General features: G+C 36.3%; 1 protein-coding gene and 1 long non-coding RNA gene across 3 annotated transcripts; both read right to left on the bottom strand.

The window, feature by feature from the left end:
* Positions 1-419: 419 nt before the first annotated feature.
* Positions 420-17,002, bottom strand: LOC104893494 (hypothetical protein). Of its 2 annotated transcripts, XM_010679596.4 has the most exons (17): positions 16,640-17,002; positions 13,382-13,610; positions 13,159-13,282; positions 12,254-12,310; positions 11,805-11,996; positions 11,639-11,716; positions 9,616-9,798; positions 9,420-9,500; positions 8,978-9,043; positions 8,759-8,851; positions 8,461-8,586; positions 7,911-8,024; positions 7,584-7,679; positions 6,868-6,965; positions 6,313-6,767; positions 5,225-5,691; positions 420-899 (listed from the first exon to the last, which is right to left on the bottom strand). In XM_010679596.4, the coding sequence occupies exons 1-17, from the start codon at positions 16,743-16,745 to the stop codon at positions 804-806; spliced, it is 2,661 nt and encodes an 886-aa protein (XP_010677898.1). In that variant the 5' UTR covers positions 16,746-17,002; the 3' UTR covers positions 420-803. The 2 variants fall into 2 exon arrangements, with proteins under 2 accessions (XP_010677898.1, XP_010677899.1); XM_010679597.4 differs by lacking the exon at positions 16,640-17,002 and having other exon boundaries at positions 13,173-13,282; positions 13,382-13,524.
* On the bottom strand, positions 1,527-5,218 carry LOC130591617 (uncharacterized). Its single transcript, XR_008969520.1, has 2 exons — positions 3,391-5,218; positions 1,527-3,351 (listed from the first exon to the last, which is right to left on the bottom strand). It is a non-coding gene; the product is annotated as an uncharacterized LOC130591617 (long non-coding RNA).
* Positions 17,003-17,685: the final 683 nt, after the last annotated feature.

Here is a 17,685-nt window from a genome sequence, read left to right as displayed (position 1 = left end):
AAACGGTGAGGTCCTCTCTATACACCGGAGTCCGAAGCCTCTTATTTCATTTTCAGAATTTTATTGATAACTTGTATAGTTCAAACTTGTTGGCTCTATCTATGAAGTATCTGGTAATAGGTGGATATTAGTGATGTGGTATAGGGAATTAGAGGACATTCTTGAATAGAAACAGGGTGGTCCTATTCCATACCTCACCACAGAGGGGATATTGACAAAAGGATAAGAACCTATCGCATTGAAAATTTTCTCAAATAATTCCTAGTTTTTTATTGATTAAATTTATACCAATGTATAATCTTACAAGTAAATCAATACTTCAGCTTTAGAGATAGAAACTGTAAAAGCTGCACTTCATAGTATTGTTGTACTGTTAATATCGTACGTCTTGTATTATCATGTTTAATAATATGCTATACTTCTAAAAGAACTCAACAATATTTTGATTAAAATAAAGTAAAAGACAATCTAAATACTAGCTTGGCCAATACTTTTTACAAAGTAGATGCGACTGAAAATTGAACAGACAAGGCCAGGAAGACGGAAAATGGCACTTTTATAGGAAACTAACTAATACAATGTAGCTGTCAAAATTTGATCAAATTTCATCTAGTGATTGTTTTTTGTACAAAATTTAAGCCATTAATAACGGATATAAAGAGATACAGCTGCTCCATTCCTCAGCATCAGCCATCATGTCCGCAGCACAAGTGTTTCTCTAAATCCATTATGACAATGGTCAAATCTACACAGCCAATAATAGGGTTCATCAAATACCAAATCTTGTTATGGGAATGCTTGATTCACGAGTTCACCACATCTCCCAAATTAGATAATATTGTGTCCATTTCTTGATAGTGAGGCCAACTTTTCTTGCTCTTTTCATCACTCTTGCTTTCCTGCAACAGAAAATTCAGTGACCACAATCATTGAGTGATAACATTGTAGCAATAGAAGCTGAGCTTAAACCATGGACAATGAAATTAAGCATCTGGTCGGGAAATGATTGGTCCTCAATTCCTCAAATGTTTAATTTGATTGACATGTAAGGAATTAGTGCATACGGACTATGATTTTTGTTTACAAATTAGTACTGATTTTTTGAATTATCGATAAAGTGTCAAGTGATCAATAGTTTTAAGAAACTGCAATAAAGTTACTACACAATTCAATAGGCAAGATCGTCCCATGGGCCATGCCTGCAGGATACCCCACTGGCCATTCCGCCCTCAAGAATTAAGAGTCAGGAATTATCCTGGCATTAAACTTAAGCACAGCAGCAAAGGATGAGGCTTATGCTGGCCTGCTGCCATGCTCTGTTCATAAGTCAGGCATTTAATAGAAAACTCATATCAGCTCTGATTTGAACAATATCCAATGTTTATAGAATTTGACCTTCCAAAAGTAATACCTTCCAGATAAAAGCAATGACGTTGCTCTAGGAGACAAAAAAAGCTACTCCAGTCTATATACTACTATTATTCATTTATAGCAGAAGTTTCATTTGTACACATACCCTCTTATGACCTCTTTCTTCTGCTTATTTTTTTTTATCTTTTTTTTTGTACATATTTTTTTTTTCCTTTTGTCCCTCTTCTTCCCTGGCAATTTCCCCTCTCCTTCCCGGCAAAATTTCAGTGTTCATTTTTCTGTGTTTCCCCTTCCCAGCAAACTTCATTCTCGATTTTAAATCCCCCCCCTCCACTCGTTCTCTTCCATTTTCACTACATGGCCATTTTCCTCAAACTCATTCTATTTAGGAAAAATCAATACCAATAATTACAACTTTGCTTACCTTCTCAAAATAATCCCAACAATTGATTAACTCGATAATCAAAACTAGTGGATACCTGTAATAGACTAGTCTAGGGAGGGGCCCTTTTGGTATTATATAATTAGTTAGTTTTATTTGTAGCTTGAAGAATAAGTTAGGGAGGAAATATCTCTATAAATAGAATAGAATATGGAGAGAGAAATCATGTTGAATATTGAGTAGTATTTTGGGTGAACTTTTAAGAGTTCTTTTGGGAGAGAGCAAGCCTCTCGAAAGCTTGTAAACACTATTTCTATTTTATTGTTTTTCAAAAAATCATCAATCAAGTCCATTTTACTTCTTAATCTTCTTCTCTAATATGTCCTAGTGATGTTAGTTCATCACAATACCCTTGTCGAAACAGTCTCAAAGTTTGATGAACCTGAGGAAAATAGCAAAAGGTGTCTCTTAAAAAAAAACTCTCTTGTACACCATTTCCCAGTATATGCATTCATTTGCATTTGGACAACGTTTTTCAAGAATAGTTAGATATTGAACAAGAATATTTTTTCCTCTCATTCTCCAGATCAAACCACAAGTGAACCTTATTTCATCAAATTGTTTCTACTCTGCAATTTAGCAAGTAAAATTTACCATTCTCTTCTCTCTTTCTAGGATTCTTAAGCTGTGCAGTTCTTTGAACCACAATATAAATTTTGTGCAGGTACTTGAGGAATGTATTATGTTGCATTTGATTATCTTTTGATCTTTTTCAGCGCTTGCAAAATAGTTCTTATATTTAACACAAGCATTATGGTCAAATCACCAATTTTAATAGTGAAGTTCAACAAAAACCAGGTTTTGAGGGAGTATACAATTAATTGTAAGTGACTGATGCAAAGAGGGAAGGGTTATTTAGGTACGTTAAGGGTAGCTTGAGGAATAAGTTAAAGGGTTAGAAGGGAAGAAGCTCTATAAATAGAATAGATTAGGGAGAGAGAAATTATTTGAATATTGATGGGAATTTTGGTGACCTTTTAAGAGTTTATCTATACAAATATATTAAAAGGCGTATGTGACAATGTATACGCGCCACTGCTACTCCACTAGAATTGTCCAATCTATACACAAGTCATGTCAATTAACAAAAGTAAAATAACCTTGCAACAAGATTTGAACCCGTGACCTCTTGCTATTATACATGACACAATTACCATCTCAACCAACTTTTAATCATATTTTAAGTGTCCACATTATTATATTTGTACCTTTTGGATGTTGAGTTTGCCTTAATATATTTTAATGGGAATGAGAAAAAATGCATATCAAGTTCGGAAAGCAATATCAACCCGGGGTAATGCCCGGGCCCAAATACTAGTTTGGGAGGAAATCAAGCCTCTCGAAAGCTTGAATATCTTTACATTTTGTTGTATATTCAGTTTATCAATCAATCTTCTTCTTCCTTATTTTCTCATTTTCTGCCATTAATGATGCTTAAGCTATGTTAATTCGAGACACATGTCATCATCTCCAACCCACCACCATTTAAATCCTCCACCCGCAAGATTACCATCAATCCCATCCTTCACCTAGACCACCTCCGCCACCGGTGGATGTTCAGTGATGCCCTCTACCACCTCTCATCTTTGATGGGAACAACATGGGAAAATCAGGGATGTTTGGCTCTTTCTCTTCCCACATCTAATGATTTGGTCCACCACCAACCATCTGCAATAGTTAGCACTTATATTTTCCTCTTTCTAGAACTTTCTTTTCTCTCTTGAATCACAATCCCTTATTTCTCTATCGATCTAATTTCTTTTTCTCGAGCTCCTATCTCTCTCGATGTCCTTTCTCAATCTCTGGGTATCTCTCTCTCTCTTACGATATCAATTATCAATCATCTATATGTGTGGAATTTAGGGTTCATGATGCTTGATTGCATAGCTGTCGAGGTTGTGGCCGGATGGTGGTCAACTGTAGTGGTTTCAAGGGAACCTTTTATTATTATTTATGGCAGGTCAATGGTTATGGTGGCTATCATAGTGAGGTGGATTTTTTTTTTCTTTTTATGTGGTGGTGGTGGTCAATGGTCATGGTGAAAAGACGGTGGTGGGTGATGGTTGGTGGTTGGTGGTTGGTGGTTGGTGGTTGGTGGTTGGTGGTTGGTGGTTGGTGGTTGGTGGTTGGTGGTTGGTGGTTGGTGGTTGGTGGTTGGTGGTTGGTGGTTGGGTCATTGGAGTGGTGGTTTTTTTTTCCTGGTGGGCCAAGTACAAGTTGGGAGAGTTTTGGTGGTTGTGATAGTGGATAGTCTAGGATGGGGAGCAGTGGGAGTGCTGATACCATGCTCAATATTCTTTCCTAATCACATGGAAAAAATTTCTACTACCTTTCATTTATCTTTATTTCTTTTTCTTGATCATATAGGTATTCTTCCTAAACAAAAGTTGTCCGATGAAGAGGCAATCAAGAAAGCTACATATGTGAATATATAACCTACGAAGAAGTGGGCTAGTCCAACTAATTTTGTTTGTACAATGGAAACCCCACTAATACTGCATGACATATGGAGGCAAGGAACCTTTAGGTTCTAAATAACAAAAATGTTCCCTGGTGCATCTATTCAGTTTTACATATATACTATATGTACATTAACTTTGTGCATCTAAATGACCTAATATACTTCTTCCAGTAAAATAAAAGATCAGTTCCTGTTATATGCAGGCCATATTTATCTAGAGTTTGGTGAAAGCTTTACATATGAAGATCCATAATTATGATAAGGCTGTATATCAACCTTCATATGTACTTTGGCTTGTTATGTACTTAAAGACATTACTTTATCCAATATCTTTGTTTCTTGCCAAAAAATGTGAGTTACGCTTTTATGACTTTTAGTGGGCTTAAGGATGTTGGTTCCTCTTTCGTATTTCTATTTCCTGTTAAAATGTTACCCCGTCAAGCATTCCAGATTTAATTTATCATATCTTGTGCGACTTTAGAATATGATTCATTTCCACGTGAGCCTAAAATTGTAACTCGCTCATGTGCTGAAAACTAGTTCTCTTGATAAGAGGCCTTTTTCTCACATGGAGAAGTTATTTAATGTGTATAATTCAATCATAATTCAAATCCAAACAATTGGGGCGTTCATAATATTACCCATTATTTACATCTAGGAGAAACCACTGAAAGAGAAGAGGGAAAGTCAACCAGCACAAGTCACTCGGTATGAGTATGTCTATTCATTTCCTGAATGGTAAAGTCTTGAAAGACAATATCAGAATAGCTTATTGTGAGACTAAGGTGACTATCTATTCTAAGGGTGGCTTTAAACTCACTTTTGATATCTCACAATAAATTAGCGTGAGACGCTCTCACTCAAGCCTCACTCTTACCCGTTATGTGAGCCACAGGTGGATTAGTACGTTGCTAGAGAAAGCTAAACAAAAAGGATGTCAGAGAATTGACCTCGTATTTTTGGACAAGAGAAGCCCACAAGGATTTGCATTGTCCAGGTGTCCGATTGAAGCCATCATTCAAAAGGCTTGATGATATTTCTTCCCAGAGTGCCATACGTCCTTTTACAACCTGGAATCTGTCATGCAACTCTCCACGCAGCATTATCAACTTTTTAACCTCTTCAGGCTTCCATTTATTTCGTGTTGTTGACTTTGAACGCTTTGTGGAATGTTTTGACTCCTCATCAGATTCATCTTTATTAACTTCCCCACCTCTGCTTCTGTCTGCATATTCCTCAAGTAAAGTAGATATTTCACCCCTTTCTTCTTGCTTACCAGTTGGTAGTGTTGACAACCCGGTAAATGACTTCCAAATACCATCTGAATTCTCAGATTCTGCAGAAGAGCTCTCTTCTATATCCGAAGCAGAGCCAGCTTTGTCAACCTTTTCAAGGAGCCTATCAAATTCACTATTATCTGTATCCAATAAGATTGAAATGAGGTAAGAATATATACAGAGCTTTTAATAGTCCTAGAAGACCTCTACCAAATCATTTCAGCTCTGAATTTTTGTAGCTTAGCTTCCACCAACTGCTTATTATTTTTATAATATCCTCCTGTTTCATAAGAGACCAAATTGAACCTTTATGATCAAAACAATTCAATTTTGACCATAAAATTTCTAGTTAAACCTATATAATAACAAGATACTTTTTAAAAGTACATTTTTAAACACACATAAACTCCGTCAGTTGTATATTGACACCACAGTCAAAATTAGTAAAATTTGACCACCAAAGTCAAATGTGGTCAAATTTCTAAAAATGGGAGCATTTTTTATTCTATCCTTTTCATGCAAATATTGTATACAGGAGCAGGCAAGCTCACCATGTAGGCATAAAATTTCCTTCTTGGGTAAAATTGAAATATCCTTTATGCAGAGGACATATCATATACTATTATAATCTTAGGAAAGCCAAGAAATAAAATTTTGTTTTAAATATAAAATCAGCCCAACAAGGTGTAGGATTTTTCATCATCAAACTAGACGTTCAGATGTGCAGGCATAGATAGAGATGCAAAAGGGAAGAGGACAACCTTCAGACTCCAGCTGCATGCTACTGCTATCTTGAGACAGATGACCATCATCTTCCTCATCTTGTACTTTTCCGGACTTTTTTCTTTGATGATGTCCATCAAATGCCTTTTTCAATGCTGATAGACCAAAGCCACTATGTGATTTTCCAGATAGCCGTCCATTGACTTCTTCAGATATAACTGCTGCTGCATTTTCGGTAGCAACCGCAATGACTTCAGGTCTTTTTCCACTGTACTTCCTCACCACTTTTCTTAATAACTCAGAAACTGTCCGCTCCATATGTGAAAGTGGACAATTTACAGGACAGCTAGACAACCCAGCATGGGCAGCTTTGTACAGCGCATCTAAAAGCTTTCCTTTATCTAGCCATAAGCATCGGGTGGTTATTCTTATTTTCCCCTTCAAGGTATTCTCTGTATAACCCTCTACGGCATGAGGGCGTAAAACTTCCATGCTTCACCACATACATAATGAATATAGTTAGGCAGTGTTAGATGTATGAAATAAGCTTATGAAAGCACAATACCGACTTATTTTTCTTGTTCCTACCCTACCTGATTACAATAATACCATCTGTAGCAATCTTCATTCTTTCATCAATACAAAGTTCAGCAGATGTACCAAATGCTTTATCACCATCATTATACATCAACTGTGAATAAAAAACACCCTGTAAGTGACGAGAACGAAAGCGTTGCAGAAGCAACCACAGAAAAAGCGCGTATTAGGTCTCCAGGAGAACCTAGTCAACATACTCCCTCACCAACACATGATAGCTTGCACAAGGTATCCAAAATTCCAAACTTGCATACCTCAAATTGAAAATTTTATCAAATATGAAGTTGATGGTTGGTGATGGAATACAATGAGTTGATCCTCCACAAGAATCTAAGGGGTCGTTTGGTTCACTATTTTTGGGGCTCCAAGAAACGGAATCAATTACCGATTCCCTTTCTTGTTGTTTGGTTCAACCCCTCATCAATCCATTACCATTACTTGGTGGTAATGGATTCCCCAATTTGTTACCTTCCCCTTTCCCTCCCCCTCAAGTAACAAAATCCCCAATTTGTTACCTTCCCCTCCCCCAGAAGTAACAAAATCCATTTCTTGGTGGTAATGGTTACCATTCATTTCCACTCCTTGGCTTGAACCAAACACTCAATAAAGGTAACCATTTGTGTTACCATTCCCCTCCTCTATTTGTGTTCATTCCTTTTCCATTCCATATCTTGAACCAAATGACCTATAAGAATATTCCGTAAACAGTTACCTGTAAATTTTCTTTGCCCAGGGAAACAAACCCATTTGATAAAACTCTTCTATTCATAAGATGAGAAACTCCAAGCATTTCTCCATTCTTTATCACCTGCCAAAATTGCACCAGATAAGAGTTAGAGAAGCTTATGAGTTATGCCAAGGCGATATTTTCCCGCTTTCACCTACAGAATACAGTCATGAACCCGAACAACAAAATCTGTGATCTAGACAGATTATGATAAAACTCCTTGACATAATAGCATAGACAGCACAAAAGTAACTCTGTCTAACACAAGTCATTAAGCTAATGCTCTGTGCCAAAGAGAGACCCAAATCTTACAGTAGTGTGTTGAATACCAGTTGATTTTCCAAGCAGTTCATGCTCTTTCAGGAACAACAGCTCACCATGAATGGGCAAGAAATGCTGTGGCTTGACAATCTTCAGTACTTCCGCCTTGAAAAAGCAATATGTAACTTTATTAAATATGATGAGCACCAAATTGGAATATGACAAAAGACAGGAAATGAGTTTGTTACTTCAAAGTTGTTCAATTCTAAGATCACAATTTGGATTGCTGTGATATCATTCACAATATGACAAACCAAATAATACACCACCTAAACTACAAGATTTAAATTCTCAAATTTAATTAACACGGTAGTCTAGAAGCTGTAAGTTCCGCTAATTCATGCATAGATTGCTTCCTATGTAGAAGAGAGTAACCACGACAATTTAACGAAAAGATGAAAATAATACTGCTCATGTTTGGCAATTATAAGGCGTCTAAATCTCAAGTTCTTTGTAGCAATATTAAGATTCTAATGACAGTTAAAGATAAATAATAAAGATCCATGAAAAAGAGTAGCAGTAGATCCTATATAATCTTTACCAATTCCTCACGGTAGGCATGACCAGAAGTGTGCAGCATCTCATTTCTACCCATAACTAATGTTGAACCAAGTTCCGAAATACGATTGAACATTTTCATACACCGAGATTCATTTCCAGGTATGACCTGTGTGTCATAAGATAGAATTAACAGACAGAAACATACAATAATTCCAAGAATTATTGAACAATAATAACCTCAAATTTGACAATAATGAAGACAGTACATGATTATATTGATAGGCTGTACAATATCATTTAAAATTTATTATCATCGTCAATGTTTTCTCGACAATTACCTTCGCAGAGTATAATATAACATCTTCTTTGCTTAATTTGAGGGAATGACTGCTCCCATAAGAGGCAAGATTAAGGGCAGCACGTGGCTCTGCCTGACACAACAGTATACTAAGACTTTAGCCAAAAAGAAGTTAGGAGAGTGACTAAATATTACAATTGGCTTGCCAAGAGTGACAAGATGCAATGACGCAAAAACTTGATATCATCTTATTACTTACTTGAGAGCCTGTTGTTACAATCAATAAATCTTTTGGGGCATAAGCATCAATATCTTCCACCTTAACCTGATAAAAATTAGAGTACATCGCATAATCAATTTGCAGACTTTATCTCTTAGAAAATATGGGTTGTAAGATGAATCTGGCCAGAAGATAATAGGATCTCAATCAAGAGAAAATGTATATTGATGCATATATAGACATCACATGACCTATAAACAATAACATAAGCCAGTACCCACAACTGTGGAATGCTCAATTTATCTAAGAATCCTAAGTCAGTTATGGTCAGATCAGGCAACAAAAGTAATATCCATCTCATATGTGTCTGAGGACCGGATTGATTCCAGGGGGTGTGGAAATTTAAGTTGTTGCATTAGACATATATAGTAAAAGCCCATAGATAAAATTTACATAATTAAAGAATTCTTATACATCATACCAGAGTAGACGGATCAATAGGTGCCTTCCCATCCTTCCAAGCAGCGTCCAAATATGTTCTTAAGGACATTCCAACAAAAACCTATTAAGATATTACACAATATTATTGCCATTACATGTATGCCTTAAAACTTTTGTTTTCTTGTTATACGACAGGGACCATTAAGTATACCATATAAACTATAAAAGATGCATACCAACTTTCGACCAGTGGCATCTGCGGCTGCTTTTACGCTTCCAAGGCGATGTATATTTGATGCAAACTGGGTGGTAATCACTCTTCCCTTGGCAGCTGAGATATGCCTTAGCAATGCATCTGCCACAACACTTTCACTAATAGTCCTCCCAGGTGACATTATGTTTGTCGAATCACTCATCATCTACAACAAAATGTGGTTGGTCGATACTTTCAATTAAAGAAAACTACTAAATGCTGATGAGCACAAGTTGTACAGAGAAGCAGCCATTACTGGTCATACATTAACACATATAAGAAAAGGTCACAAACTCACAAGGTTCCCCCTCCAAAACCATTTAGAGCAACTGCTATTACATTTACACATATTATACAGCAGACTGCTGCTGTTGATTAGCATAGTGCGTACCACAATATTAGTATCACAGATGAAACCGGTAATAATCAAAATACTTCCTTTGTTTCTTTTTACTTGCAACCAAAGTACAAGGCACCCAGTTTAGAAGGACGAGAGAGAAAGCGGGAAGGACATATAATAAAACCTAATTAAAGAAATTAATGACCATCCTCATGGCTCACCCCCTTCCCCCCCCCCCCCCCCATAACAGACCACACAAAAACCGCCATTCCCACGTTCCTCCCCATCCCACCACCAGTCACAGCCACTACCCCACCCCGTTCCATTCTCCTTACCAGACCAGCCTTTTACCAGGCTACCACCACTTCCTCTCCTCATCCCCACACCTTCACAACCACCGTTGCTATCGGCATTTGTCCTCCTCAAGAGGATCCAAGATCTTCATCACTGTGTATCTAAATTCCAAGACAAATCAACTTTTCAATTACTCTTCCTATAAAATTAGAGAACTCACACTTACTTCTATGGCAAACTCTACCCTATCGCTGAACTTGTTTTCCGTACAGATACTGTCAATGGCAACCTCCTCGAGAGAGGAATATAATCTCTGACAACAACAAAAAGGGGATATAGGGATACGGTGCAACTGGTGTTGGTGATCGTTGGGGTTTCGAGGGTGATTTAGGTGTGAGGGTGATCGAGGGGGCTCTCTCTCTCTCTCTCTCTCTCTCTCTCTCTCTCTCTCTCTCTCTCTCTCTCTTGCCCTCTCCCCTCCCTCCCTCCCCTCCCTCTATCCCTCTCCCTCCACCTCTCCCCCCCCCTCTCTTTCTCTTTTTAAAAAGGAAATTGCTACTTGGAAAAAAATGGAGATAAATCAGCCACGTAACACAGGGTCTATTTGCTATATACTTAATAGAATTAAATAGAAGAACTTTGTTGATCCCTTTATCTTTATTAAACTATAGAACTAATAAATTTATTATACAATATGTTTTAACCAACTAATTAAAGAAGATCTTAATATGGGTAGGATTTTGGTGTGTCAGAATGCAACTAGGAAAAGGATCTTCTTTTTAGGTGATACTTGAATTTTATTTCTATTTTAAGATACATTTACAATTAGGAGTATCTAATATAAGTATACAAATAATCTTATATAATGTCCTTTCATTCTTTGTGGTTTAGCTTCTGCATTGAGGTGATCTGAAGGCTATACAAACAATAACGAAAAAAAGATTCATTTCCAATCTTTGTTACTTTGTCTAAACTACTGCATGCACTTTCTCCCCATATCAGTACAGGAAAAATCACATCATTATATCAAAAAATGTAATTACATCTCGTAATGGCAATGCTCAGCCATGTTCCACAAAGTTCATGAAAGCTAAGTCAGCCCCATCACTCCTCATTGGCCTGAGACTTGACCACTTGACACTTGCAACCTACAAGTAACAATGTACATTCTCTGTAGCCAAGCTAGACTGAAGACCTTAGTATCGAAAATCAACGACAAACATGTGAAATGAATGCACATATACTCTCACACCATACTAGAAGCCACATGCAAAATGGTAGCTAACTCTCCGAATTAAATCTTAATCAACCAACTCGAGCAGATTAACCATCAAGCAAAAAAAAAAGAAAAAGATCACCTATAAAAACTTACTAATGTAACTCCTTCCTTGGAAAGCTCCTCCAACGCAACACGGTCAAAAGCTTTTCCATCAACAGGTGTCTCATCAATCTGCACATCGAACAGTTATTATGTAGCAAAAGGTACATATCAGTGCCCTTTGAAGCAATTAATAGACAGATGCACAAGAACACCGTACCTTCCAATCACCGGTGTGGAAAATGGTACCATCACTGCAGCGCATAACCAATCCACAGCAATCGGGTATTGAATGGGTAACTCTAACAGGTTCTATTTCAAATGGCCCAGCTGTGAATCTCCTTTTAGTTCTAAACACCTTCAGTCTAGAAGGGACAAAAATTCCAAATTCTTTCAAACGCTTCTTTATGAGCTGTTCAAGTACAGAAGGTTGTCACTTTCAAGACTTAATTTGAATTATATCACAGAGAATACACATTATCTAACTGTAAAGCTCTTTTGGAAAGAAGCATGTTCATCAAAGATAATTAAAACCTAAACAAACATCTAAGCTAGAGAGGAGAAGGTGCAGGAAAGTAGAGAAAATAATAGGGGGAAAGGGGAGGAGGGTCAAGGGAGCTTCCAGAAAGTTGCTTATTAGACAATGAACAAATTTATAACATCATATACCTCCATGGTGAAAGAGGACGAAAATATTGGTGTATTTGGATCCAGGGCACGGATAACCTGAGAACAAGAAAATATCTGGTCAGTATGTTACAAGATACACACACTGCCGCATTGACATTGCCACGTTTGACCTTTCTGAATATTAGTTGTCAGAGAATTGACTCCTAATGTTTTAAAAAAAAATTACTCCTTTTTTACTTAGGTATGTTCACTTTAGTAATCCTAATCATCAATTTTCGCTGTGTATTCTATTCATCACTCCACTGAAAGGTATCATCATTTCTCCCCACCATCCTTAATCATTGAACAAAAAACGTCCATTTACAATGAGCTAAAGGTTCATTATCATTTAATTAATTGTTATATACTTATATTGGTTTAAATCAAAGCAGCCTATCGAACTATTAACTCTTATTCATTATCAAGTAACAAATGGTTGGTAAGTTCAGATTAGGAGTATACGGAAACAGGCTGCCTACACCTGAACCCTTCCCCCACCCTGGAAGGCTCTAAAGTAAGTTGGCAATATTAATCTTGTGAAGAGTCAAATAGGTCAAACGTTCTTATAAGAAAAAAAATATAATTAAATTACAATGCAGGGTAAAAGACATTAACTTAATTTTAAAGTAGTTTCTAAGTATCTCTTTTTATGATATTTTATCAATATAGATAAAATTTAAAGTCAAGTCAAACTTGAAAATTCCAGTGGAACTAGGCAAATAGCATTTCACAAGTGCAAGAACCCAGATAACCACACAAATGAAACTGTATAGCACTAACACGAGAAAAGTTAGTGCAGTAAGAACTCTAGCCTACAGTACTAGATGGTCCTAGCTTCCAAGTGACTTACTTATTTTGACAACATGGTATTATAATCAACTTTCAAGAAAAGCAAGAAACTTTACCCAAGGCAACGCACCAATGTGATCTTCATGTCCATGTGTAATAATAACAGCTTCAATTTTGTGGCTCCATCTTTTTATAAAAGTGGTATCTGGTATAATCTTTTGAACACCAAACTCATCGTAGCTGCATTAAAAGATTACGTAAAGGAGACTAAATCAGTACTTCCATAATCTACAAGCAAAAACAGGTGGTGACCTGAAATTCTGGTGTATAGAGACTTACTCTGGAAACATTATGCCTGCATCAATCAGAATATAACGATCATAATTACCGACAAGCATGCAGTTCATCCCAATTTCACCCAAGCCACCAATGGGCAGAACACGTAGAGGTGGACCAGTGGAACCTTCATAGAACTGCTCCATTTTTCGCTTTACGGAATCTTCCATACTTTTGCTAGCACCCTCGAGTCTTCCAGGTCTTTTACGTGGTACTTTTGTCGCATTTGTACCTGGGAATAAATTAATAAGTACACAAAATATCACGATGGAAAAGATATTGGCGCAAGGCCGAAGATGTTAGTGTAGAACTAACTTCCAATAACCTGACAGGTGCAACAGGAAACTCGGTAGGTGAAATTATCAAACAAAGATGTATTTGAATAAGGCAAAATACATATGCCATGTTACTTCTAACAATTAGAACTACATGAGTATTTGCTAAACCAAGTTCAAAGAATTACAATATACAGACTCCTTGTAACAACTGTATTGCATGAGTTTAACCATTGGCCCTTGACAGATTGAAGCTACAAAGTTAAAATGCAGTACAATGTGAGGAAGCCCGAAAAAATAATTATAGCGCTTTTGAAAAGGAAACTAAATCATGGAAAATTGTCAGCTTCATACGTCAATAGAAATTCCTGATGCTGCTCAACAAATATGAACATCTTGACAAAACGTCTTAGACCAACATAGTCCAGTATCAGTGATATGCTTAACATTTCATTATGTGTGCAGCTTAAAGGTCTGACTCTGATTCTCCATTGTTCAGCACAGCAGTATGTCACTAATGTTGACAATTTAAATTTGAACTTTACTCCCAATTTACAACTTATAGGTACAAAATAATAGGTGAAAAGAAAATTTAAGATAACCTAACATGGGTTAAAGTGAACACAAGAAGGTTAACATCTTTTATTGCATATGATAGAACCTCTACCGATAACTCTGTAACATCCTTGAGGCCAAATTTTGCGCAACTCAAAGGCAAGGCTGCATCTTTGTCCGACATATGCATATAAACCAACTCAAGGATGCGAAAAAGCAAATAAATAGATAAACATTTATCTGCCAAAAAGTGTGTTTAAATATAATGGATATGATGTATGGATGAAGGTTAATTAGATATCAAGACAGTTGCAAGATACAAGAAGGAGAACAAAAAAAACATCTCCGGAAGGTCCAGAGGTGAAGTCTATAAAGATTGGTTGAACTGATTCAATTTAATATGCATTATTATCAAATAATTTGTCCATTCTGTCTAGCATACCGCCAAACAGTAAGGTAAATGAAGGCTTGCGTTAGCTAATTATGGTCAAGGAGCGAATGGATATATAAGATATGGTATATTTTACTGGAAACATTATCAAAGAGACTTTTTGTCTTCATATACCTCACCTATCAAAGCGCAAACCAATGTTCTTTTCCTTCCTTATAGTATCAATAAAAACTACTCCGACCGAATTCGAATTTTATAATATATACTTACCCGATTCCAATTTGAAACCAAAATTCTTGAACATTCTTTTACGCGTGAATTATCTACTGTATAAGAGAAAAAGGCATCTCTTATTGAATTATTTGACGGTTCCCCTTAGCATACCACTCAGACTGTAAGCTCAATGGAGGATACATAATGCTAAGAGTGATTAAAGAATGAACTGAATAATTGGATACCTTACATTCGCAACATACAGGAGAAGAACATAAATTCTCTCTCTGAGGGTCCTGAAGTGATCTATCAGTGTCAACTGATCATTTTTAGTATAACATAATTATTTGTTGGTTTACATTAGCATATCACTCGAACAGCCCAAGAGCAATTAAACTAGTTTGGTTTCATCCCTATCTTCGTTTGCACAACAAACTAACTTATATTCAAGGATCCAGCTAGCACCAACTGATATGAGACCAAAATTCAAGATCATTTGCAGTTCTGTGGAAATATAATACCATTGTCACAAACAGCGAAACCGCACAAGTACCTCCATTTGTTAGCTTATAAAAGTGGATTCACTTTGACGGGAGCAAGGGAATGAACGAAGGTCATATTTGATAAAGCTTAGAGTATGCTGAGAATGGAACCAGGGTTGTGCTTGATTGGGAAGAAATAGTCTTCCATGAAAAATAGTTTTTCTATTGTCTTTTTAAAAAAAAAAAAAAAAAAAATTGTAACACAGAAAAAGAAGCTTTCACAAGGCTCTTAGAAGACAAAATCTGCTATCAAGCTAACTTGATATCATTATGCTAACTGCTTGGAACCAACCAAGTCTTATATTTACTAGGCTACTAGGAGGAATTGGTTAGATGGGCTCTTTGTCAGCAGTGAGAAAATTTCTGCTCTTTTGTACATACTTATAAAATCAGACACTTAAAATCTAAGCTACATCTTGGTAGTAATCGTATGCAAAACAATTTCCCACAAATTTCCCGTCACTTGTCAATTGTTTGACTTCCTATAGAACAAAGCAATTGATTTCAACAAAGACAAGCAAATAAAAAGATTATCATAGAATATTCCTGAAGTAAGTTCATAGACCATTCCACAAATCTCGAGAAAAGAGAAGTTGTGGCCCTCTTTCATTAATAGCCTTCAGATTCCAACCCAAAATTCCATAGCAATTGAAACTTGGTAGTATGCATAACACATTCAAAATTTTGCCTCCATGACAAGATTTTAGCCTATGTTACCCAAACTCGAGCACTGATGTCAGACACAAGAACATGTCCAACTTTCAAACCCCGCTATTTCATGGAACATTTTCTTCTTTTATGGTCCAAAATGAAGTGTCAAGTGTCCATACCCCTGTCTTGATGTCAAGACTTGACACCGGTGCTTGAGGTTATATAAGGAGTATCAGAAACATTGGCTGTAGCAATAATTTTCCAAGGAAATTATGACCATCAACTTGAACAATCCCATCTTATCATACATCACTTTACTAACCTCCTTTAAGAACAAATGCAGAACAACCAGGTCATCAACAACCCAAATACATTCTAGTGAAAATTTCATACCCAAATTTAGAACTAAATTTCAGCTTAGACCAGCTTCTAAGTTACTTAACAAGCAAACGTAAGAAAAAGCGCCCCCATATATACAACAGCAAACAAAAGAAACAAAATTCAACCAACTTACAACAATTCCAAAACAAAAGTTCCCAAATCTCATATAGCTACAAAATTCCAAACAGATTAAGCATAACAACAACAATTTGGGTTTTGAGTAGCTTGAAAAACAAAGCAGAAAACTACATACCTAAACTACGAGAGGGACCAACAGAGCAGGAAATGTAGCGTTTGACATGATTAGGACGATAAAAGAGAGAACAGGGACAAATAGATAAAGCGGTAAAAGCTGCCATTGTTAACTTCTCTGTGAAGTTTAAAGATGGGAAAATGGAGTATATAGAAGAAAATTCAAAGAAGATTAAAGAGATAGGTTTAATCTCACTGAAAGAACATGATTAAAGCCATTATTTTGATGCAGTCAGATTGAGGGCTCACTGAAAGAGAAGCTAAACAAGGAGAACGGAGCGTTTGGGAGAGGATATTACAAAGGAGAAAGGGGTGGAATTTGAAATATCTCTCTTATCGTCTCGGCTAGCAAAACTTCTACAATAAGGGTCGGTTCTTATGGACCGAGTTCTCTCGAATTTATTTTCAATTAAGTTCAGTTCACTTCGATTGCAATCAGTTTAGTACTTCAATTTAGTTCAATTCAATTCAGTTCTATGTATTATTTGTTTTAGTTATGTTGTATTTACTATTTTGATGATGACAAACAATGTAGTTTTTATTCTAGTTAAATATTATCTAAGTTAGTTTTATTTTCTCTTAGATTTAATTTCATGACTTCGTATTATTATAGTTTAGATTAGATTTATTTCATTTTGAAACAATTAGCTTATTGATGACTTATGAAGAATTAGTTATGAGTTTAACCAAAATTAAGTTATTTCAACTAATTGTTTGTCTATTCAAATCATTACATGATTATAATATTTTGATTAATTCTAATGTTGTCGAATATTAATTCTAACAAACTTAAATTCCATAATGTTAGTGGAGTTAGTTTGTGGTGTATGCATAGGAATAGTGGATGAGCAACTAAATGTGCAACAACAAATTAACCGTCTAAGGAAACAAGGTGCTGGTCAGTTAGTTCCTAAATTCCAGGAAGCATAACCAATTGCCATATTCTTAACACTCGCGAAATTGGTGGAGCGAAACTATGGGTTAGATAAACGTGGACTTAATATGCTGAATCGGTAGAGTAACGGCTACAGAAGTGGTGGTGGAGGG

The sequence above is a fragment of the Beta vulgaris genome, chromosome 5 (genome assembly GCF_026745355.1).
Source record: "Beta vulgaris subsp. vulgaris cultivar EL10 chromosome 5, EL10.2, whole genome shotgun sequence".
In the NCBI taxonomy this organism is placed as follows: Eukaryota; Viridiplantae; Streptophyta; class Magnoliopsida; order Caryophyllales; family Amaranthaceae; genus Beta; species Beta vulgaris.
The sequence above is the reverse complement of the archived record's forward strand: the minus strand, read 5'-3'. Positions and strand labels throughout refer to the sequence as shown.

Excerpts from the sequence above, each read along its gene's own strand:
- LOC104893494 (XM_010679596.4), bottom strand. The coding sequence starts at position 16,745 with ATGGCAGCTTTTACCGCTTTATCTATTTGTCCCTGTTCTCTCTTTTAT. Across the intron at positions 13,283-13,381 it reads GCAGGCATAATGTTTCCAGA|CTACGATGAGTTTGGTGTTC; the intron begins GTAAGTCTCTAT and ends CTTTTAATGCAG. Across the intron at positions 11,717-11,804 it reads TCCACACCGGTGATTGGAAG|ATTGATGAGACACCTGTTGA; the intron begins GTACGGTGTTCT and ends TTCGATGTGCAG.